General features: G+C 42.4%; 3 protein-coding genes across 5 annotated transcripts; all 3 read left to right on the top strand.

Annotated features, from left to right (window-relative positions):
• The first annotated feature begins 2,632 nt into the window (after positions 1 to 2,632).
• Positions 2,633 to 11,332, top strand: mybl2a (v-myb avian myeloblastosis viral oncogene homolog-like 2a). Its single transcript, XM_069141069.1, is given in 13 exon segments — positions 2,633 to 2,831; positions 5,337 to 5,439; positions 5,787 to 5,858; positions 6,079 to 6,171; positions 6,278 to 6,498; positions 6,651 to 6,771; positions 6,967 to 7,020; positions 7,176 to 7,411; positions 7,559 to 8,261; positions 8,703 to 8,882; positions 8,884 to 8,946; positions 9,494 to 9,694; positions 9,859 to 11,332. Coding segments are annotated over 13 exon segments (2,643 nt in total). The 5' UTR covers positions 2,633 to 2,820; the 3' UTR covers positions 10,444 to 11,332.
• A 249-nt stretch (positions 11,333 to 11,581) lies between these two features.
• nsun5 (NOP2/Sun RNA methyltransferase 5) lies at positions 11,582 to 14,744 on the top strand. Its single transcript, XM_069141319.1, has 4 exons — positions 11,582 to 12,688; positions 12,853 to 13,060; positions 13,832 to 13,996; positions 14,459 to 14,744. The coding sequence occupies exons 1-4, from the start codon at positions 11,764 to 11,766 to the stop codon at positions 14,637 to 14,639; spliced, it is 1,479 nt and encodes a 492-aa protein (XP_068997420.1). The 5' UTR covers positions 11,582 to 11,763; the 3' UTR covers positions 14,640 to 14,744.
• An 878-nt stretch (positions 14,745 to 15,622) lies between these two features.
• LOC138193325 (uncharacterized) lies at positions 15,623 to 20,908 on the top strand. Of its 3 annotated transcripts, none has more exons than XM_069141304.1 (8): positions 15,623 to 15,794; positions 15,932 to 16,097; positions 16,505 to 16,605; positions 17,876 to 17,962; positions 18,811 to 18,958; positions 19,462 to 19,541; positions 19,645 to 19,738; positions 20,338 to 20,908. In XM_069141304.1, exons 2-8 carry the CDS (start codon positions 15,983 to 15,985, stop codon positions 20,745 to 20,747), a joined length of 1,035 nt encoding a protein of 344 aa, XP_068997405.1. In that variant the 5' UTR covers positions 15,623 to 15,794; positions 15,932 to 15,982; the 3' UTR covers positions 20,748 to 20,908. The 3 variants fall into 3 exon arrangements, with proteins under 3 accessions (XP_068997405.1, XP_068997403.1, XP_068997404.1); XM_069141302.1 differs by having other exon boundaries at positions 15,929 to 16,097; XM_069141303.1 differs by having other exon boundaries at positions 15,623 to 15,798; positions 15,929 to 16,097.
• Positions 20,909 to 23,553: the final 2,645 nt, after the last annotated feature.

The following is a 23,553-nucleotide window of genomic DNA, read 5'->3' as shown; positions in this document are numbered from 1 at the left end:
ATGAGTCTTCTTGGGAATGATGCAACAAGGTTTTCACACCTGGATTTGGGGATCCTCTGCCGTTCTTCCTTGCAGATCCTCTCCAGTTCCGTCAGGTTGGATGGTGAACGTTGGTGGACAGCCATTTTCAGGTCTCTCCAGAGATGCTCAATTGGGTTTAGGTCAGGGCTCTGACTGGGCCAGTCAAGAATGGTCACAGAGTTGTTCCGAAGCCACTCCTTTGTTATTTTAGCTGTGTGCTTAGGGTCATTGTCTTGTTGGAAGGTGAACCTTCGGCCCAGTCTGAGGTCCAGAGCACTCTGGAAGAGGTTTTCTTCCAGGATATCTCTGTACTTGGCCGCATTCATCTTTCCTTCAATTGCAACCAGTCGTCCTGTCCCTGCAGCTGAAAAACACCCCCATAGCATGATGCTGCCACCACCATGTTTCACTGTTGGGATTGTATTGGGCAGGTGATGAGCAGTGCCTGGTTTTCTCCACACATACCGCTTAGAATTAACGCCAAAAAGTTCAATCTTGGTCTCATCAGACCAGAGAATCTTATTTCTCATAGTCTGGGAGTCCTTCATGTGTTTTTTGGCAAACTCTATGCGGGCTTTCATATGTCTTGCACTGAGGAGAGGCTTCCGTCGGGCCACTCTGTCATAAAGCCCCGACTGGTGGAGGGCTGCAGTGATAGTTGACTTTGTGGAACTTTCTCCCATCTCCCTGCTGCATCTCTGGAGCTCAGCCACAGTGATCTTTGGGTTCTTCTTTACCTCTCTCACCAAGGCTCTTCTCCCACGATTGCTCAGTTTGGCTGGATGGCCAGATCTAGGAAGAGTTCTGGTCGTCCCGAACTTCTTCCATTTAAGGATTATGGAGGCCACTGTGCTCTTAGGAACCTTGAGTGCTGCATAAATTATTTTGTAACCTTGGCCAGATCTGTGCCTTGCCACAATTCTGTCTCTGAGCTCCTTGGACAGTTCCTTCGACCTCATGATTCTCATTTGCTCTGACATGCACTGTGAGCTGTAAGGTCTTATATAGACAGGTGTGTGCCTTTCCTAATCAAGTCCAATCAGTTTAATTAAACACAGCTGGACTCCAATGAAGGAGTAGAACCATCTCAAGGAGGATCAGAAGAAATGGACAGCATGTGAGTTAAATATGAGTGTCACAGCAAAGGGTCTGAATACTTATGACCATGTGATATTTCAGTTTTTCTTTTTTTAATAAATTTGCACAAATTTCTACATTTCTGTTTTTTTCTGTCAACATGGGGTGCTGAGTGTACATTAATGAGAAATAAAATGAACTTTTTTGATTTTAGCAAATGGCTGCAATGAAACAAAGAGTGAAAAATGTAAAGGGGTCTGAATACTTTCCGTACCCACTGTATGTGGAGCAAATCATCAAACTCATCAAAGAAGGTTGCACAGTATTTAGTTGGTCTGTAAATGTTTAGGAATAAAGCTCCAGAGGAATTGAGAGCCACATATTCATAAGAAGTAAAATGACCAAAGGACATCTGCTTGCATTGGAGAGAATCATTAAATACAAATAAAAAAAATAAAATAAAAAGGGGCTGTACATGGGTCTTAAAACTAAAGTGACTTTTTTGTATTTTCTTATGTTGACATTATGATAAAATGTGTATTATCACCATTAATGAAAACATGATGTATAATAATAAAATGAGACTCCCTGGTAGTTTGTGCACTGCTGCAACAGGTCAATGTTGGTGTTTCTGGTTTTCAAGTGGTCTTGTTGGGTCCCATGATTCATTCGCTACTCCTCCTCCTCCTCCGCTCCCTTCACTGGTTACCAGCAGCTGCCCAGTGTTACCAGTTACCAGTGCTGTGAACAGATCGGGTCCAGTCTACATCCAGGACATGGTCCAACCTTACACCCCAGCCCGCTCCCTCCGCTCTGCTTCTACCAATCAGCTTGTTGCTCCTCACTGATCTAAACACTCAACTAAATCACTTCTGTTTTCTGCTCCACAATGACATCAGGACAGAAGAAACTCTGAACATCTTCCACCACAAACTAAAAACACACCTCTTCAGACTTTATCTTGAACAGGAGAACTTTAGTAGAACTTAAAATGCATCTTACTGATAGAACTTTGTAGTTTGGCTTTCTTGAAGAAATTGTATTTTCTTGATTCCTGTTGTTCTGTGTTTTGTACCCTCATGGTTGAAATGACCATAAGTTGCTTTGGATAAAAGAGTCAGATAAATTAAATGTAGTGTGATGTAATGCAAATTCTGGGATTTACCCCTTTTTTAAAACTTTGTTTTAATTTAGCTACTTTGAATTGAAAAATCGACATCGTCTCCTTAGTGTGCATTTTGTTATGAGACAATTTGCACCAATTATTATCTGAAACACACTGAAACATTCATTACATTATAAAACAGCGGATGTCGGGCTTCATGCTAAAAATATAAAGCCAATAACAGATTCATTATTTCTGTGAAGAGGTGCTTTTATTCACAATTTGTCTGGAGCTACACAGTTATAGAAGAGTTACCGGTGCATCCATTATTTGTATTGACAGATTTGTTAGTTATTGTTGACAAGAGGTCCCGCAGTCAGGTGGGTCGTTTCCGGGGATCGCGTGAAGCTGCGCAGCCGTGGTGCTCTTGAACAGACCTCGAGTTCAGTCGCGGGTAAATTTCTCCCGACCCGGCGCCTGGAGGTCCTTCACCTGGTCCTGTATTTCAGCAACGAGCACGCGTTTCAATCAGCATATGTTATCGGATAATTAATTTTGTCCGTACAAAGCTTGGTTTTAGTTGCTTGTGGAGCACGGACGAGAGAGGAAGAGGAGGCATGTGGCGCCGGTACGTGTGTGTGTGTGTGTGTGTGTGGGGGGGGGGGGGGGGACGGTAACGTGTGTGGATGAAAGATGAATAAATAAATGTGTGTATTCGAGCTGTAATTCAGCTGGAAATTTCTCAGAGCTGAAATATTTCAAATGTCGTCATGTTTTGAGTTTTAAATCGATTATTTGCATCGTTTCGTGGTGCGTATCAAGAGTGTGAATAAGTCGTTTCCAACCAGCCGTTGTCATGTTAGCGGGCTGAAGACAACGGGACCCGGATGTAGACCAGAGGTAGTTCAACAATCGTGAACTTTAAGGGAGGCACTCCCGTGTCCTTCACACTGTCTCGCTCAATATGTCGCAATTCATCATAAAATAAATAAATAAATATAAAAAAAAACAACAACCTCATTTTCGCCGATAGAAATGCAGTGTTTTGTTGTTTGTTGGCTCGTTGCACTTGCGGACCTCCGCCGCTAGAGGCGCTCTACTTCTGGGACGAGCAGCCCACGTTTCCTCACGTGTGTCCGTGGGACCTGCTAGCCGAGCTAGCCTGAAGTTACAGCCAAAGTTGGAGTCGGTTTTTTTTTTTTAATGTAGGCTCTGTTGTTCGCAATTCTTTTTTTCTTTTTTTTTTTGGCCAATTAATCGCCAACATTTTGTCTTGAGAGTCGGGCAGTGTGTTGTTTTAGATATGTAGCTCAACGTTTTCATGTATCATGTCGAAAGTAACTGTTTGGTTTGCAAAAGCTAATGTTAGCTGCTTGGCTCACTCAGCTGTAACAGCTGGTTCATGCTTTGTGGGAAGATATTCATCCTTGTTTGAATAGTTTGCTGGACGAGATAGTGAAACATGCAGGCTGTCTTCACAAAGAAACTAAGTTTGATCAGTAACGATGCTTTTACATTTTGGTTGCATAATTACGGGGTCTAAAGGGTCACGGGGAGGTTTTTGTTCAGGAATACTTTTGTTCCCTCGCAATACTTTGAAAGGTACAAACGTGAAGCTCATCCCTTGATTTGTACTATTACGGACACATTAGTTTTTAATGGCAGCGAACAAGAAGGAAAGTATTGCGAGGGAACCAAAGGTCCTGAAAAAAAGAAAATCCTCCCCCGTGACCCTTCAGGGGATCCGTACATAATATATTAAATGTACAAGTGTGTGAGTCTTAGCTGCTAACAAAATAGGTGTGTCAACTTAGCTGGTTTAGTCTTGAAAAGGTGCCAACATATACAGTTTAATGTTATTTCTATGACCACGTTACAGTCAAAGTTTGTCTTGTTGTTTAAGAACAAAAAGGTAGAATTTGACTTGAAAACTTAACTTGAGAAATGAATTGTGGTCTAATAATAAAGTCTCCATACTTTAAATACTTTTAAACCATTCAAGGTTAACTTTCAGTCACCATGCAGCCAACATTATCGAATATAATGTACATTTGTATTCCTTTGCAATATTTAAGTCAGCTATGGTACTTTATCACTCTCTGTAGTGTGTTTTTATTTACATTTTGATTTGAAAAGTTAAGACGTGAGGTGGAAAAGACGAGTCCATTCACCAAGTCACAAAAAAAGTAGTTTGTGCATTTATGGGCAGACATTGCATTTAGTATCTATGGCTCGTGGCTTCAGCAGCTTTAGGTAATGAAAGGAGGATTTCCACTTTCAAATAAGGTGAAGCGGTGTTTAGAGCTGATAATAGCAGAGGCAACACATTTGGGCTTTAAACTAGAGCTGCAACTATTCATCAATTAGTTGATCAAAAATGTTTTTATTGTGAGCTATACTGATAATCGATTAATTGTTTTAAGTCACTTTTTAATGGAAAAAAAATGCTGAAATATTTTCCGATTGTTTTATTCCTCCATGATGATCAAGAGAACATCTTTTGGTTGTGGACTGTTGGTTGGATCAAAACAAGACATTTTAGGCTGCGCTTTGGGAAACACCGGTTGGCATTTTTCACACAACATTCAATCAAACAATTGAGAAAATAATCATTAGTTTCATCCCTACTTCAAACATTTGCCGACTTTGTTTTGCTGCTTATCTGCATTATTGTCTTTATGATGATAGTAACCTGCAGGTTATTTAAAATGTTTGCAGCATCAGCCAGCGGTGGTGGTACGACTTGGTATCAGCCACTGATTGAAGAGGGACATTTTAATATTCTTTCAATTCTGATTGTGCATAAAATGTAGCATCGAAAGATGCGTAATCCAAAGACAATGACATTTTGCCGATGTCAGGAGATAACTAAACATGAGAACCAGACATGTTTTTACACATGTGGCAGACAGTACTGATGCTCCACCGATGAAATGAAAGTGGATGAAATTAAGTTCAGAACGTTGAATAACTCAACAGCACCGTTCCTCAGTCCTTATCAATCATATCATACGTGCACATCACAGAATATACAATGTCTATTCTGAGATGCCTAATCTCTCTCTGTATGTTAAGATATAGAAATAAGTGGGTTTTTTTTTTTTTTTAATTATGGTTATCTGTGTGTTTGCAGTATGGAAGGAGAGGGGGATAGTAATCGATTCGTTGACACTGATTCAGACACAGTAGAAAAGAAGGATGGTACGAAGTGTAAAGTCAAATGGACTAAGGAAGAGGTGAATGAGAAGATGATGTTTAATACCTTGATTTTTATTTTATTTTTTAATAGTGAAACACTGTAATTTCCTGTATTTTTTTCAAATTATTTTCGGTGACTAAAATGTAGTGCTGAATGTGAGTTGGTCACGTCGTTTTCTGTAGATAAATGGTCCATTAGCTGATTTAAAGAGTAACAAACTATAAACTCAATAAAAACTATGGGCTAGCATAGTCATCCTAATGTGACATCAGCTTCTAATTCAACTGCTTTTGTAATGTCTTCATGATAACTCGTACCTGAAAGGAGACCTTAACGTTTACATGCCATTGTGCTTCGTCTGAATTCACTTCCTCTTGTGTTTAGGATGAAAATCTGAAAATCCTGATCAGAAACTTTGGGAAAAAAGATTGGAAAACCATCTCCAGTTTTTTACCAGTAAGTACTTGCAGAAATGAAGTCATTCAAGACGGGAAATGAATGAATTGAAAATAACTTTGGAAGTTCACTAAAACAGTGTTTAAACATTGTTGTTGAACTTGAAACATGTAAATGTATGAATCCTCGACAATCTCTCCACGTTGAATTCTTTTCATCTTGGATAATGCAACATGTCTCAAGCATTTTAAGAAGAAGATGTTTCCTTTTGCTTGGACAGGGCCGAACAGACCTCCAGTGTATGCACCGCTGGAAAAAATATCTAGATCCTGATTTAATAAAAGGCTGCTGGTCCAAAGAGGAAGATGAAAAGGTGGGAAAATGAAAAACATCCGATCCAGACTTGGCTTTACCACTTTGTTGATATAGTCCTCTCTTATATTTTACCTCAGATTTTACATATGATTTGCTCTTGATAGATTTTAGAGCTGGTGAAGCGGTACGGCACCAAACACTGGACTTGGATTGCCAAGCACCTGAAGGGGCGGCTGGGAAAACAGTGTCGGGAGCGCTGGCGCAACCGCCTTGATCCTCTGATCAAGAAAAGCTCCTGGACCGAGGAAGAGGACCTCATCGTCTACAAAGCTCACTCCATTCTGGGAAACCGGTGGTCTGAGATCGCCAAGCTTCTCCCTGGAAGGTCGGCATATCTGCATTGATTCATTTGCTTAAATTAACATGGTGGTGGATAGAAAGTCAAATGCTTTATCTCGGGGTATTTGTTAAAGTAAGTCATTTAACCAAGGAAGACTTGAATGTTGATTATGGTGTTTTGTTTTTTTCCTCCATCAGATCAGACAATTCTGTGAAGAATCACTGGAACTGTACCATCAAACGTAAAGCAGACTTGGGCATGTTCAAAGATACTGATGACAAAATTTCCTTAGATATTCAACAGTTTGTGGAAGGAGAGGTAGAGTACTTATTGTTTATAACATACTGCATAAAGCTAATCATTTTCAGTTTTAACTGGGTATAAATTAACCCTAAATATAATATCAATATCTGTGTACTAGTCATATATGAAAAAATATATAACTGTAGTGTTATTTATGATGTGTTGCAGCACTGACTGTACTGTGGATTTACATTATATTTTGTTTTCCAGGTGGACTTCAAGTGTGACGTTGTATTAGATGCTGTGCCGGTGACTCCTGAAGTGGTAAGCAGGATTTCTATTTCATTTTTTTTTTTTCTTGAGAGATGTTGGATGCACGACTGTCACAATAAAAACGCCGAACCACTTTTAGATTTTATTCCAAGATGTTCCCAGATGGAAAGCTTCATCTCACTCGTGTGTTCTTTGCTTTGCTGCAGGTCAAACCCGTGAAAGCAACTCGGCAGAAGGAGCATCAGAAAGTCAAGCAGAAGACGGTTGTTCCACCGCCACTGACCGTGGCAACGAGGAAAGAGTTCCCCCAGAGTCCCTCTTTGCCCCCCAGTTGTAGTTCCAGTCCCAGCTCCAGCACTGCACCATCAACCATGCAGGTGGACCAGAAAAAGCTTATTGACGCAGCACTGAGGATGATTGCTGAGGACATGCTGCCGCTCAGGTGACTTGAACTGCTCACGGCTGAAACGGCTCTCTTGTTGGCTACCTGGTCGCAAGTGTAGACAATTTTCGATGCAACTGCTTCTATGGATTTAATGCATATTATTAAATGTAAAATATGGATGGATCTTCTCTTTGTTCCTCACAGTTTTGTTGAAGGTCCAGGCTTCAGGTCGTTCATGAGCACCGTCAGCCCTGAATACAACAGGCTGTCCCAGCGTGCCGTGGGCCTGCAGCTCTACGACGACGTGGAAAGAACCATAAAGCCTCAGCTCATCCGTGACCTCAAAGCCTGCCTCGCCAGAACCAAAGACGGTGAAAGTGCCATTCATGTCACCTTTGACCTCTGGGCAGGGGATCAATCCAAATCAGTGGAGGATCCCATCATTGTTGTGCAGCTGCACTTTATCAATGATTCCTGGCAGATTCGCCGACCCGTTGTGGCCTTCCGTCACCTCAGCCACAAAAACCTCAGCGTGGCTGTGGCCAGGGAGCTGGAAGGTGTGCTGCTGAGCTACGGCATCTTTCCTCAGAGCATCGGATACATCCTTGCCAACCAGGCCAAAGAAGCCCTGGCTGGGAACAACTTGTTCTGCGACTACAAGATCATGTGCTCATCCAACAGGGGAGAACCGGATGGAGATGAAATCGTGGCATTTCTGTCCAACCAGACGTCTGAAACAGAATCCCCCTTTTCTGGACTGCAGATCGGGACCAGGACCACTTGTGTTGCCAAAACACTGCAGATGGTGATCAAGGAGGCGCTGAAAAATTCCAGAGTCGTTGAGAACATGCTCTCGCAGGTCCACAATGTGGTGGCTTTCTTCAAGGGCAGCGTCTACTGGAGCGAGGTAAGAGAAATACACAAACAGAATTAAAGGTCATTTCCAAGCTTATTTGAACTGGATATTCTCTGTCTGAATCTTTAGCTTCATACATGTGGCAGCGGTGACAGGATGTGTTGTTTTGTGTAAATGATGTGCTGTTTTTTTTCTTGTCTGGAGAACATTACTTCATAATTTGAGATAAACAATAATGAGCAATACGAGGTCCATGTCCCCAGATCGAGCCTGGTGTGTTCAGCATCGTTAGTGAAGTGGCTAATTGACATCTCGGTTAATGATTTGTAAAAACATTGCAGTTGGTTGTCAGTCGACATGCGGTGGACAAAATGAAAGGAACACATGCTTGTCATACTTATGGCGTCATGATATTTGAGACTTGTCCTCTTGCATCTGAAAGCACAGTCCAGTATTCAGCGTAATGACCATTTTTCTCTTCTTTCTGTGAAGGTTTTGTTGAAGGAATGCAACACGTCTCTGTTCCCGTCCTCCACTAACTGTCGCTGGAACTCCTTGATGCTGTCGTTACGCCGTATGGTGCAGGAGTCTACATGGAGCTCCGTCATGACCCTCCTGGCTCAGGCTCGCATCGAGGCTAACGACTTGGCCAGCGCCCCCCCCGCTGGTCATGGTCAAGAGGGAGCAAGTGATTGACATTCTGAGTCTTCTTGAGCTCTTTGAGGAAGCCTTGCAGGTAACAGAGGAACTTCATGGTTACGTTTTGTTGTTGTGGACTGTTATAAGAAATATAAGAAAATATTGTGAGGGTTTTGGACACCGAGCCTCCCATACATGTTAGGAAATGTCTAAATTTGTCTGGTTTTCTTTTGTTATGTTTGTTGATGTATATTTTCGTCTGGAATGAAACAATCGGCTTGGGAAGAAATGTAAACAGGGCTGTGCCATCATTTATCAAATCATCTTTAATAATGATGGACTTTGACTAGCAGTAGCCTAAAATACCAACGTGCTGCATTTTCACTGGCTTATTTGATGATAAATGTAAACAATGACAGACATTTGTCTTGAGTTGTGGGTTTTGAATGACTAAGAAAGAAACAAAAACATCATAAGTCTCATTTTGTTGCAGCACTAATGTCACTGAGCCTTTGATCATGATACATGCATTTTTCTTTGTGAACTCCTTAGAATTATTGTATAAATGTATGTAAATACTATATTATATTGTAGTATTGTTGGTGATGATTGGATATCATATCTGTTCTTGTCTTCTAACATAGGTCCTGCAAGGAAATTGTGTGGCCATCTCCTTCATCATACCCTCCCTCGTTGGCCTGGATAAGATGTTGGAGAACCGGGTCACCAACTACACCCACTTCTGCAGGGCTCTGCGAACAGGCCTCCACACACACTTCCAGTCCCTGATCCACCAGAAGGACATGGTAATAGCTGCTGTACTCGACCCCAGGATCAAACTGCAGGTAATGAATTGTGACAGAAGCATTGCTGTTTTGTTTTACCTTGCTATTTTTACATCTACGGAGCCAATGAAGTGCTGTGTGTTTATATGAAGTATATCGAAGAAGAAAATACAAATCTACATACAGAATAAACACTCTGACCCTGATCTCATCCTTTTCTGCAGCCGTTTTCTGACGCCAAACAGGAGGAACAGACAGATTTCCTCACACCCCCATCAAAGTGTCTGGCTCGCACCATTGTGGAAGCCGCATTGGAATCCGCATTAGACCCCGCTGGGGAGGCGGATAAAGACCAGCCGAGCAATGAGCCGAAAAAAGATCAGGATGAGGAAGAAGACAGTACTGTAACGGAGGCGGCCGGTGGCAACTCTGACGACATCAACGGCGATGAACTCGGCGGGAATGACCTGAAGCGCAAGTCCATCTTCACCTTCCTCCAGCCACCTGTGAAAAAGATGAAGACGTCTGAGCTCAACGTGTACCTTTCTGAACCGCTGTGGGAAACCACCTCCAGTCTTCTGTACTGGAAATCTGCTTCTCGCTTTCCGCAGCTCCAAAGCATCGCCAAGAAGCTGCTGGCGGTACCGGCCACTTCTGGGGGATTTGACCGGCTCTGTCCAATGGCAGCGTGCATTTTAAGAGCCAAGAGGAACCGTCTGCCTCCTCACACCACAGAGAGACTGCTCCTCTACAAAAACTCTTTAAAGACAAAGACTCTTAAAAAGCCGAACAGGGTTCCTAAACATTGATGGATTGGGTTTGGTTCATCTGTTCTCCTCCCAAAGAACACCCAAACGTCTTCACACTTGTTACGTTGCATTAAAGAGAGTATCTGCTCCGACTCGTATAAACTGCTTGATATATCCTCAAAATACCTCTAACATTGAACTGAAAAAGTTCATTTCAGTTAACTAAGTGTTCCTGATAGGAGATAGTTCCTCTGGGGCTTTCACAAATAGCTTGAGTGCATTTATAAAAACAGTTTATGATTTAAAAAAAAAAAACTGTAATGCATGAATTAAGATGTCTTTAAAAAAATACAGGTCAAAAAAGTCAACATGAATTAGAATTGTTTATCAGAGCTTTAACATTGACTTGTTTTTTTTTTCCAGAACTTGGGTATTTATAGCTGTACTATTGTGGAAGCGCACAGCCAGTCAGTGCCTAAAATAAAAGGGTTAAGTAACTATTTTCTTGCAAAACCTGAAGAGTGTTTTTTTATTGTACCGTTTTGAAGCTTTTTTTTTTTTCATATTCTTTATTCGTATCCTCTGCTGCGCGCATCGTGCAGATGAACTGTGTTGGCTCACTCGGGAGAATGAATGAGACTGAGCATCTCTTCAGCTTTTTGTAAAAGCACCATGCATTTTATTAGTCTTTTACAAATTGTTTATATTTTGTATTTGTTAATGATGCTTTAACAGGGAAGTTATGAATGATTCTCTCAAAAGTTTTTGTTGATTTAATTGTTTTTGCTGCTGGAAGTTGATGTCAGTCAGGTATGTTTTCAAACAAACTAAAGTTCACATTGAATGACAATTAACAGATTTTTATTGCAGTGATGATTGTTCACTTTGTGCAAATAAACACTAGTTTGAACTTGTGTCCTTACATCAAATAAAGACATTTTCTATGGTTTCCGGTATTTGTGGGCCAGTTTTCATGTCTACAAAAATGATTTTAGTAAATCAAAATTGATTACGCTGTGCTCCTTCAACCGCGTCAATAATATTTAGAAAATGACTGGTTTTTGCTATAATTTCGACGCTAATTTAAAAAACGACCAAACATTATCTTTCAGTCGTCGTCAGTGATTGGCTGGACAGACCTCCTACGTCAGACGAAAACAGCGTATCACTTTGTACTTCCGGAGTCACGACCCTTCCTTTCACGTGTGCGCAGCAGAGAAGAAATGAAGGAGTTGCTGTTGTAAGACCTGAAGAAGTAAAATAAACCCGCTTGTTATTTCTTGTTCAGCGCCACAGACAGAAGAAGCAGCTTCGGCGGGACGAGGAACGCGTCAGGCCAGTTGACAGAAGTAAAACATCGTCTGTCGAAAAGTTAGCGCCATGGCTCTGTACATGAAAGCCGCTGAGATCCTGGAGAAAGCCGAGAAGAAGCAGGGCGCTTTGAAAACTCTGGTTTACGACAGTAAATTCGCGAACATCAAGCAGCTGTTCGCTCTGGTTTGTGAGACCCAGAAGTTTTCCTCCATCCTGCAGGAGATCATCGAGTCCACCAAGCTGCTCAAACAGACCAAGATGAAGATGGACCTGGCCAAGGTGCTGGTGTACGACCTGCTCATCGGCCGAGGAGTGAAGTGCGGCGGCTCCTGGAAAGCCATGATGATGAAGCACCGGCCCAGGCTGCAGGCGGCGCTGGCTCGCATGAAGGTGAAGCAGAAAGTCAGCAGGAATGAAGACCTGCTTCCGGTCAGCGTCCAGCTGAACGCGGGGGACCTGCTGCCCAGGTATGTGCGTGTGAACACCCTGAAGACCACCGTGGAGGATGCTGTGGACTACCTGAAGAGGGATGGCTTCTCCTACCTGGGAGAGGCCTGGAGGCTGGAGGACTTCAGCCTGAAGGAGAAGGTTTTTGTGAAGGACCTGCACCTTCCAGAGCTGCTGGTCTTCTCTCCTAAAACCGACTTCCATGACCACTTCCTGTACAAGGCGGGCCACATCATCCTGCAGGACAAAGCCAGCTGCCTCCCCGCCTATCTCCTCAACCCTCCACCTGACTGCCATGTCATCGATGCCTGCGCTGCCCCCGGCAACAAAACCAGTCACCTGGCTGCCATCATGAAGAACAAGGGCAGGCTGTTTGCTTTTGATTTGGATCCCAAGCGTTTGGCCACCATGTCCACTCTCCTGCTCAGAGCGGGGATCACCTGTCAGCAGCTGGCCAACCAGGACTTCCTGAAGGTGGACCCTGACAGCCCGCAGTATAAAGATGTTGAATATGTCCTGCTGGATCCCTCCTGCAGTGGATCAGGTGAATAACCAGTTATACGCTGTGTGTGTGTGATTATTGTGATATCCAGGTTTCTTGCTGTAGAGCTGAGCTGCATTTCAGAATCAGGATTATGTTGCACAAACAAGTAACCAAACCAGAAAGCATTTATCTTCATAACAACGGTTTAATCTGTGTGTTTGGAGGTATGGTGTGTCTCCGGGACAACACCTCTGCTGACCAGGAGAAGGAGCAGGCCCGTCTGGCTTCCTTGGCCTCCTTCCAGCTGCGCTGTTTGAACCACGGCCTCAAGTTCCCCCGACTGAAACGCCTCGTCTACTCCACCTGCTCCATCCACAGCCAGGAGAACGAGGAAGTCGTAGCGGCCTGTCTGCAGCAGAACCCCGGCTTCAGGTAGCAAAGGGCGGACCGCTTTCTCTCAACCAAAAATATGTTTGGCAGATACGTTTTGTTTTTTTCCGGTATTCTCTTGTTTCGGGTGAACAGGTTACCTGGAGAGAATTCCAGTATTACAAGATGTCTCAGTGACTTCTCCATCCTTCCCAGACTAAACATCGTGGCAGAAGGACTGGACTGTATTTCTTGTTACGATTAAGTGATCAGCTCAGAGCACCCAGACCTGTTTCCATCAGTGTGATGAGACTGTATGTCGGCCGGTACGATGGGTTCGGATCGATGTTATGTCACATCACGATATGAGACAAGATACGGTCTTAGATTTTGAACGTTTGTAATATCATGATATGATGAAAGTGTTTTTAAAGACTGCATTACATTTAAGTGATGGCATTTCCTGAATTTACCAGACTGGTCTAGCTGTTCTGTTATCTGCCTTTAACCGCTTTGTCATTGTGTCCACATTACTGATGACTATTTATCAAATATCTTATTGTTTAAATATTTTGTGAACGCACCAATAATCATCCCTACAATCATGTCGCAATATCAAATATCAAGGTCGACGGTACGATGTTTGTTTTTGTCCGTATCGCCCAGCCCTTTTGATTTCTTGCAGGCCGGACCTTTACTGCATGTCATTTTCTCCAAACTTCCTGTCTGCCTCCGCTGCTAAAACTAGCTAATAAAAGCAAAAGGACAAACAAATCTTCAGAAACATTTTCTGGTAGAGTTCTCGCTTAAAAGCTGCCGCCTCCTCTCCTCCAGGCTGGTTCCTCTCCTCCCACAGTGGCCTGAACGAGGCTTGGAGCCGCTCTCCCAGTGTCTGCGTGCCAGCATCACAAAGACCCGCACACACGGCTTCTTCGTGGCTCTGCTGGAGAAACACGGTGATGCTGGGAACACCAAGCAGGAGCCAGCTGTTCAGATCAGGTAAACAAGACATCATCTTAAAAATACCATCTTTTAAAAGATTTTAATTTCTAAGCGACGTGTGGTCGGTTATCTCATTTACATGCTAATGCCTCACATCAGTTAGTGTCGGTGCTGTTTTAATGACTATAGTTTGTAAAGTTGAAAATGGTAAACACATCTGGTCGTGCGGATGGAGGCAGAACATCTTCTAATCATTAAAGCAAATGTTTTATTCCCTCATAAAACTAACGGGATCTGTTCAAATCTTTATTATAGTATAGAATATGGCAGGTAGGCAAGTAATTATCTGACACATAGGATTTTTGCAAATGACTTATTATTATTTGTGATTATTTAATGAATGTTTTGGTGTGCTTCATTAATCCAAAGCGTCCTTGGTAACACCAGGGCTGTGGAACAGGACTTTGGTCACTTTGAGATCACCATGTTGACTCCTGCTTTCCGTTGTGTCTGTCACAGTGAGCCGGAGACGACGCAACACACTCCCCCTCTATTTGAGAAGAGACCTGCAGCTTCAGGGGATGACTTTGAGGCTTCAGAAATGGAGGACACACCGACGCCTGCAGCAGAACAGACTGACAGTTCACCCAGCAAGAAGAAGAGGAGGAAGAAGAAGAAGAAGGCAGCAGCAGCAGAGTGAAAGCTAAACTGTGACTGCCTGGAAAAAAATGTATCTGTTGATTACTAATAGTGACGAGGGAGGAATGTAACTGAAAAGTAAAGAGAATATTTTTTTTGTATCGCATCTCTGTGTCTTGTTTTTGTTAGATGCGCTACAAAGTTTTGGGTTTCCTCATGTTTTAAATATCTTTTTGTACCCGTGTCCTGATGACAGCCGTGGCCGCAGGAATCGTGTTTTCCAGGTTGCCTGTCAGGGATGTCTTGTGTGAATTTCTTCAAATGTGGCACAAATGTTCACGTTGACTCAACGATGAACTGATTAGAATTTGGTGGTCAGAAGTAACTCTGATCTTTCAAAACAAGTTTATAGCCATAACTCAAGAATTTATGCACTAAGTATGACAACATTTCCCACAACCGTGTAATAGGATAAAATGAACGAATGAAGTAATGACACTTTCTATCCAAAAGGTCTAAGGTCAACGGCTCTGTGACATCATAATGTACGGCAAAAACATGTTCCCGTCCAGTACTCGAAGCTGTAACTGAGGAACAGAAGGAGAGATGATGACCATATTTCATATTTTGGTCCGATATTAAATCAGCGACACTAATCTTGGGTGTCCACCTTCAAACTGTGCTGATTATTTTTTTTTATCTAGTTTGCTGCCAGGTTGAATAATGCGTGTGAAGCGTGCATGTTATAGAAATGGTAGCTTCTTTGCAGCAACATCCATATTTGAAGCACTTTCTGCTGTCACGGCAACAACGTGATCCATCAACTTTTATCGGCCAAATTCCTTCAAAGTCTTCACTGCATGTGTAATATAAGGCTGGACAGACACAGATATAAACTGTAACTTCACTGGTTGTCAGAGGAATTTTAACAGTATTTTAAGTTCTTTCAGAAAGAGGTTCAGGTGTTTTGCGTCCTCCTGAATGTGTCCAGTAGGGGGCAGCAGTTATCAGACAACCTGCTAAATATGGACTCCATTTCCGGTCAGCTGTTTGCGGAAAGCAAACAGTCGCGTGTTTTGTAACTCTTACACCAAATCTTTTGTCACTGTTCAATGTTATTGGATATTGATGTTGTGTTCTCTTCTCTACCTCCGTCAATAGTGGCTTGTATCCTGGTGTGCAGGTTTTAGTTGGAGCACTGGTGGGAAACTCGGAAGTAAGTAAGTTATTTAGCACATTAATAATGCAGTAACGAACAGGTAAATACGTAAAGTTATTGTGCTATTACTATGAATCGACAAGGAGAAATCTATGAAAACTTGTTTCTCCCTTTTATGTGTCAATGGAAAGAAGCAAGTCAAACCGCAGGCCGCCTCCAGCAGCTTCTTCCCCGCCCCTGACAGCATGATGTCCCCGGTACCCAAAGTAACTCTGTCCGGAGGTCTGGAGATCTGCCGGGTCATGAACGGGATGTGGCAGGTGTCCGGAGCGCACGGAGCGGTGGACAAGGCCAGGGCAGGTAAACAGTGACCCTCGGACCGCGGGAGTAGTACGGACACATCTGGGTGTTTTTATATTGCACATGAAGGAGTAGCTTTTAGCAGAAAATACACTCTGTTGTCAGTTTATCAGGTTCACCCATAAATAAATGCAGCCTAATACAACAGTCCTGTAGCAAGTCCTTCCTTCATGAAGGCGAAAAATCATCTAAGAAAGACGTGAAAATCCAAACTCAGGACTGTATTTACAAAATGTTTGAGGGTAAATTAAAACAGATACTACACATGATTTGCACACCTTTGTAGTCAACAATATGCAAAACATACCTGAATATACCAGCTGTTATAAGTACTGTCAATACCCACATATCTCTGAACGACATGCTGCATGTCCTAACTGTGCTGCTTTCCCCTCCCATGTCTCCAGTGGAGGTCATGCAGAGCTACGTGGACGCTGGTCTGACCACGTTCGACATGGCAGACATTTATGGGCCTGCAGAGGAAATATTTGGACAATTCAACAGTCAGGTGCCCACACACACAAACACACACACACACACACACACATATTTATGTTTCACGTAATTAGATTAGCACTTTACTTCCTCACACATTTACAGTTTCACCCTCTGGTTGGTCAGTGTCCTTCATTTGACACGTAATATTGTAAGATACCAAGGTGAGTTTATTTGTACTTCGGTGGAAAAAAAACAACTCTTATTCCAATGATGTTAAGAATCCTTATGAGACCTAATATTTACACAGTTGCAATATACATTTTAGAGATCTAAGAGTTTTAGCCAATGTACGAAAACTATTTCTAAATGTAGTGTAACATCACATATTTGAAGTGTATCTGGCCTGATGACATTGGAGACTAGTTTATGATGTGTAATCCATCAGTTCAACATAAGAGGGAGGTGATGAAGTAAACTGAAGATGGTGCTCCACAGTGTGTTTGTAACATTTACAAGAACAAGACAGCATGAGAGAAAGGAGAGAGACTCCGAGAAAAACAGGTCGAACAGGTTTCCTGATGAGCAGCTAATAACCTGTCAAAATGAAATGTAATGTTTTATAAAAGAAAATAAAAAAATTAAATACATTTTGATGGGATTCTCTATATTTTTGTGGAAAAGCATCTCAGGAGTTAAAGTATTTAAATGAATAGAAACTTAGATAAAACTTCCCTGCACTTTAATATCACATTTTTTTGTCAGCTCCTCAGTTATTGTAAATTGAGCGGACTATATTCAGAACATGTTGTATTATCTGTGATGGAAATAGGTACAACACATCCTGTGTTGTAACTATTTGCTCAGCCTGTCCTGGGTATTGATTTTTTTTAGCGTCAGTTCTTCTCAGAGCTGCAGGAACTCAGCGCACACATTAAGAAATGCTCTCACACTCCCTCACACGAGTCCCAGCGTGGCTCAGATCAGTTTTTGTGGCTGATGTGTTGTGACAGTCTAATGGTATTGACCGTGGTCAGCCGCTCACCTGGAATAACGCGCAGACAGACACAGAGCTCTTCCCTCCATCCAACGAGCTTTTCTTTGTCTCACATTTTCTGTCTTTACACAAGCTTTCCAGGCTTTTTGTCACTGATACAGGAAACTCATCCACATTAATGTCATACTCCTGTATCCTTTTCAATTATTGACATCTAAGTGTTTTTAGCAGTGTATAGGGTACAGGGTAAAAAAAAGAAGCTGTTATAATACATGGTCATAATAGAGAAGGGCATGATACAGAAACAGGACACAGCTAAATTTGATTATCTTTCTCTGATGTGTAGCTGAAGTCCAAATCCTCTGGGAGTACCGTCACAGCTCTGCAGAGTCTGACCAAATATGTGCCAAGACCAGGACCGATGGAGCGCAAGGTGAGCAGCTCACACACGCACACACACACACACACGCACACACGCACGCACACGCACACGCGCACACACGCACACAAACGCACACACAAACACTCACTCACTCACTCACTCACTCACTCAGTGAGCCGGTCTTTAAACAGTGAGTCTAGTTTTATCCACTAGAGAGCAGTGTGTCTTTATAATAGACCAGGGCATCACTTCACTGATCTACGTTTTGGCTGTAAAGTGTCCTTTGGTTACAGGAAAAGTGAAACAATTTACTGTTTCAATTGTATCTACTGTATGTTAGTAACAAGAAACTGAAGCACAGAAATGTGGACAATGAAGGCATTTAGAAACAGTGTCACCATGACAACATGAGTTTCTCCACCATTAGCCAGATTTATCAACTGTAATACATCCTGCTCATGATATGTCTTTGTCACAGTTTTAAAAAAGGAATCTATAGTAGCATTGATTGTTTAAAAGGTGCTCATTAGCCTTAGTTAAAGGTTACCACACTGTAATATCCACAGTTTGACTCCAGGAGAACTGTGGACATCATGTCTCTCCCTCCCCTCACATATCCTGTCTGTATCTTTGCTATTACTGTGACAAAAAGACAAATCAGAATGTGCATGTTTGCATGCTTGTTAATACTATTTATACTATCAGCTGATATGTGTTTACCAGATTTTTCAACTTTAAAACATACATTTTGTGCTCCACAGTTTTGTCAGTCATTGTCTGTTTGTGTCGAGACTTTTTTTGCACCTTCAGCTTGAATCAAAGTGTGCTCAGTAAATTGGCTTCATGTTTTATTTTTAACGTGATAGTGGGAACAGGTGCTGAACAGTCTCTGTGTGCAGGTGGTGGAGAAGGCGCTGCGGCACTCCATGGCCCGAATGCAGGTGGAAACGATGGACTGTGTTCAGTTTCACTGGTGGGACTATAGAGACAAGAGATACCTGGACGCGCTGGGACACCTGCATGACCTGCAGCAGGAAGGACTCATACGTATGTGCACAAGACAGACTGTAAACATAGCAAGATAAATATAAAAGACAGACTGTAAACATGGACAGATAAATATAAAAGACAGACTGTAAACATGGACAGATAAATATAAAAGACAGACTGTAAACATGGACAGATAAATATAAAAGACAGACTGTAAACATGGACAGATAAATATAAAACATATGATTGCCACTGTAGTTAATGGGATGTATTCCTTCACAAAAATTGAATTTTCTACTTCTACTGTTATCCTGTGTTTCCTGTCAACTGCTGTTGACGTTTATTGTTCTTCTGTAAAGTATCAAATTTGAATCAAATTTAAGGATCATGTAAAACATGTTATGTGATGTTAAAAACAAACTTCAACCAATCTGACATTATTGCATCATATTAATTGTTAAATATCGATATCAGAGGCAGACTAACGTTAATAAACTCAGGCTCTCATTCTAGTCATACACACCCATGAAGATTCATACTGTTTCCTCTTTTATCCCCAGGTGAGGTCGCCCTCACTAACTTTGACACTCAGAGACTCGAGGAGATCACCAACAAAGGCATCCGCATCTCCAGCAACCAGGTACCACACCCCCCTACGTGTTAGTACACCCCTCCGTCACAGTTGATGTCGCTCGTCTTCTCCTGCACCTGTTAACCTGCTTTTAACGTGACACTGTGTGCAGGTTCAGTACTCTTTGATCGACCAGCGACCTGCAGCCAGGATGCAGCAGTTCTGTCTGACCAACAACATTCAGCTCCTCACTTATGGCACACTGGGTGAGATGCAACTCACGTCTTTCCTTCATTCATCTCACATCAATAAGATGACTTAAAAACACAAGCATCACTCCACTAGAGCAGCCACATAGAAGATGGTTCATTTCATGTTTAATGATTTAATGAAGCGGCACATTTACCGTTGTCGTGTACAGATGTAAAATGGTGGGTTTCTAAGATGGAGTCAGTCGACATGACGACACATCCTCTCTCCTCTCTGCCCCACCCACCCCTCACCCCCTTCCCTTACACATTCACTCCTTTTTCTCAACCTTTCCGTTCCTCCATCTCTGCATCCCATCCTCCTCTTAACCTCAACACTCCATCTCCGCCCATCACTTCTCCCCTCCCTTCTTGTTTTCTCTCTCTCTGCCTTCGCCTGCTTCACCCTCTTCACCCTCTTCCTCCTCTTTGTCCTTCCACCTCATCTCTCCTCTTCCTCCATCCCTATATTCCTGCCTTCTTTGCCGCCTCCTCCCACTTCACCTGTCACTCCACCCTATATTCCTCCTCCTGTCATCTGTCCATCCTCCATGACACTTTTAACCTCCACCCAAATTTCACCACCTCTCCTCCTCCCTCCCTCTCTCCTCTCTCAGCTGGCAGTCTGCTCTCTGAGCGCTATCTTGGGAAGGCGGAGCCTAACTCCAGGGCCGATCTCTACACCGCTTCCCTCTCCAAGTACAAGAACATGATTGACGCATGGGGTGGCTGGAGTCTTTTCCAGGATCTTCTTGTCGCCTTGGAGACCGTTGCCAAGAGACATGACTGCTCAATGGCCAGCGTGGCAACACGATACGTGCTGGACCGCCCCGCGGTGGGCGGGGTCATCATAGGCTGTCGGTTCGGCGTCGCAGGGGCGGGGCAACACATCAGTGACAGTCTGCTCAGCTGCAGCCCCGGCCTGAGGCTGACGGCTGAAGATCTCGCCGCCATCGAAGCAGTGACACGCCGCTCCAGGGACCTCATGGTGCTCATGGGGGACTGTGGGGATGAGTACAGGAGCTAAAGGGGGAGGGGGGGAACTGACTGACTGGATGTGACAGATGGGTGAGGAAGAGGAGGGGTAAACAGGCATGGAGACAAACATCTCTCACAGCACGGCCACACAATGAAAAAGAACAAAATGCAACTTGTGACGAAGAATTTTCATTAAAAATGTGGACGGTTTTTTTGAGATTTAATCTTATGCTTTTATGAAAACTTTAGTTTTTCATAAAAAAGCGTTTATTTTGAATAATTTTGCAGTTAAGCAGATTGAACACATTTCTCCTATTACACATGTTTACACTACTGAAGTGCTTTTAGAAGCTTCTATTTCAGGCTTTGGGAAGGTGGCATTAAGATAAACAAACACAGTAACAAGTGCTTACAATTAAAGTGTCCAGTCCATCTTCAGGTCAGAGAATCGAAAGAAGGTTAAGGGTCTCAGTTCTAGAACAAATTTATATTTATTGACTAAATGAAAAATTATGAGATATGATGTCTAACTTGTGGCATTCAGAACTTTTTTATATTTTAACTTTTAATTTAATGTAAGAGCTGAATCACTTTGTTTGACATAATTCACTCAAATCACCAAAACATATGTTCTCTCTTGTGGTATGCAATTGTGAGTACTATTTACAGTGAGGTGAGAAACGACGGCATTGTTTCTGGAAAGAGCTGTTAGCTTGAGCACCCCGGTTCAATCCCAGTCAGTGGATGAAACTTCAAATAGATTTCAATGTAATTCAGATGTAGTAACCTTATAAATGAAGCCATGAGACACATTGATATTCTTTTGTGTCTGAGAAACAGGCTATGAGGTAAACTTGTGTGTGTGTGTGTGTGTGTGTGTGTGGTGCAGGGGCTCAGTGAAATGGAAGGAAGTGGGTAGCGCTGTCTGGCCCTCCAGATGAGACAAAATATACACTAAGCTACCACAATTGTGTAAAATGTATTCTTAAAGTAGGAACATGCTGCCGTGGATGAAGGGTGAGTTACTGTGAGGGACTAAATTGTGTGTTGGGTTTGTGTGATTTTGTTTGGTGAACACGTAATTAGTGTGTTTTCATGTACAGGCTGTCATGAACTCATCTGTGTCTGCTGGCAGCATGTTTGAATGTGTCTTAATTTGCATGTATAGTATGTGTGCATTGAAGCTTCTCAAGTAGCAGCAATTTAGTCTCGACAGGAGGCGTGTGAACGACTCCACGTGTGATCATAAGAAATATAACGTGTGTGTGTGTGTGTGTGTTGACTGTCTGTGCGTTAGTAGAGAAGAATCCATATGACAGATTGACAGATATACAGACAGATGCTTAGACGGCAGTCAGACAGAGACCCCCCCGTCTGCGTGCACCCACAGCACCTACAGTGTGTGAAGGGTATGGACATGCACACACATATTCTACATACACGCACACAAGCTGTCAGTCTGTTTTACTTTCCTCCCTCACACATCCACAGCTGACACACTCGGTCCACCTCAGACCAAAGAGGCTCCCGCTGCGCTATAGGATTTGGGGTCAAAGGTTGTCCTAAATATCACATCCAATCTTTTGAGGTGCCTCTGACCAGCTGGGGTTCAGTGTACAGTTCAGTGTTGGACCGTGAGGTGCAGGAGGAACGCAACGAGAAAGAAAATCCTGCTGTAATCTTTCAAATTGCCGTCGCACACATTTAGAAACATTTTAAAACTACTGGCTGCCTTTTATAGAAGCCCTGTTCGGTGTCTGTAGATGTGCTCTGCGCCTTTAAGAAAGCGTTACTCACAATCACATTATTATCACTTCATGTGTTATCATTATGTCATTAGTTTTACAGTTGTCTTGCATAAGCAACACTAAATGACTTCCGTATTCAATCGAAACCCAGACTTTTTAGATCAAAAAAGGGATGGCAGAGCTAAAATTGTAAAAAAAAAAAAAAAAAAAAACATTTTCTGAAGCCCACAATCACATTACATGAGTTAGTCATCTGTTATATACTAAAACTGTCTTTAAATTTTTTTTTTTTTTAAATCACAAAGGAGTATTTTATCGCAATACCTTTGTCTGCTGACAAAGTTATGTTCTTAACTGAGAGATTACAAACTCCTCCAGGTCCACTTATTTCCATTCTGGGGCTTTTGAAAGTATTTACTTAAGATATCTGAATTTGTTGAAGTAATGTGCTGTTCCTGATTGCCTGTTTTCGGTTGTTGTTTTTTTCCATAAGTTTTGGCACATTATGTGAGCATGCGCACGTACATACTGCAGCCTGCGTGAATCTTTCAATAGGCTTTTTAATTATTAACGGACATTAAATATACATGACACATGGTGGCTGTTTGCTTGTATGATCCTACTGACTTCAACCAGTCAGCAGGGCACCTAAAGCTTAATTTAACACACAGACTGCATAAAGTGGGGCTCTCTAAAGACCTATACATCATTGTATAAGAGGACATTATGGCTACACGCCATTTGCTGCTTGATGACTGACTTTCTGTTCTGGGTAGAGATAATTATAAAAACTTTAGGATTGGGGCCCCTGAAGGAAAAACCTGCATGACATTGAAAAGATCATATTTTCATGACTTGATTAAATTATTCATCCTGCAGATAGTGAACATGTTAATGGTTCAGTTTCTATTGTTAATTATGAAAACATAAAACACAAAACTCATCTTTGCTCAGTTCGGTTATCTATAGGAGATATTGATGAAAGATATTGTTGTATAACAGACCCCACAAAGCTTGTGCAATTGTTGCACTTCATTTTAGCATTTCCAGAAAGTTTGAGCTGTGACCGAAAATCCTGCTTAGTAACACAAAGTGGAGAAACATGCC

This window comes from Embiotoca jacksoni, unplaced genomic scaffold (genome assembly GCF_022577435.1).
Source record: "Embiotoca jacksoni isolate LCO1_2020_lvr unplaced genomic scaffold, fEmbJac1.0.p SCAF_9, whole genome shotgun sequence".
NCBI classification, from domain to species: domain Eukaryota; kingdom Metazoa; phylum Chordata; class Actinopteri; family Embiotocidae; genus Embiotoca; species Embiotoca jacksoni.
The sequence above is the reverse complement of the archived record's forward strand: the minus strand, read 5'-3'. Positions and strand labels throughout refer to the sequence as shown.

What these genes read in the sequence shown, in the direction of transcription:
- LOC138193325 (XM_069141304.1), top strand. Translation starts at nt 15,983, where the DNA reads ATGATGTCCCCGGTACCCAAAGTAACTCTGTCCGGAGGTCTGGAGATC. An exon ending in CAGGACCGATGGAGCGCAAG is followed by an intron (nt 17,963 to 18,810) that starts GTGAGCAGCTCA and finishes CTCTGTGTGCAG; the next exon opens with GTGGTGGAGAAGGCGCTGCG. An exon ending in TCCGCATCTCCAGCAACCAG is followed by an intron (nt 19,542 to 19,644) that starts GTACCACACCCC and finishes CACTGTGTGCAG; the next exon opens with GTTCAGTACTCTTTGATCGA.
- nsun5 (XM_069141319.1), top strand. Translation starts at nt 11,764, where the DNA reads ATGGCTCTGTACATGAAAGCCGCTGAGATCCTGGAGAAAGCCGAGAAG. An exon ending in TCCCTCCTGCAGTGGATCAG is followed by an intron (nt 12,689 to 12,852) that starts GTGAATAACCAG and finishes GTGTGTTTGGAG; the next exon opens with GTATGGTGTGTCTCCGGGAC. An exon ending in CAGCAGAACCCCGGCTTCAG is followed by an intron (nt 13,061 to 13,831) that starts GTAGCAAAGGGC and finishes CCTCTCCTCCAG; the next exon opens with GCTGGTTCCTCTCCTCCCAC.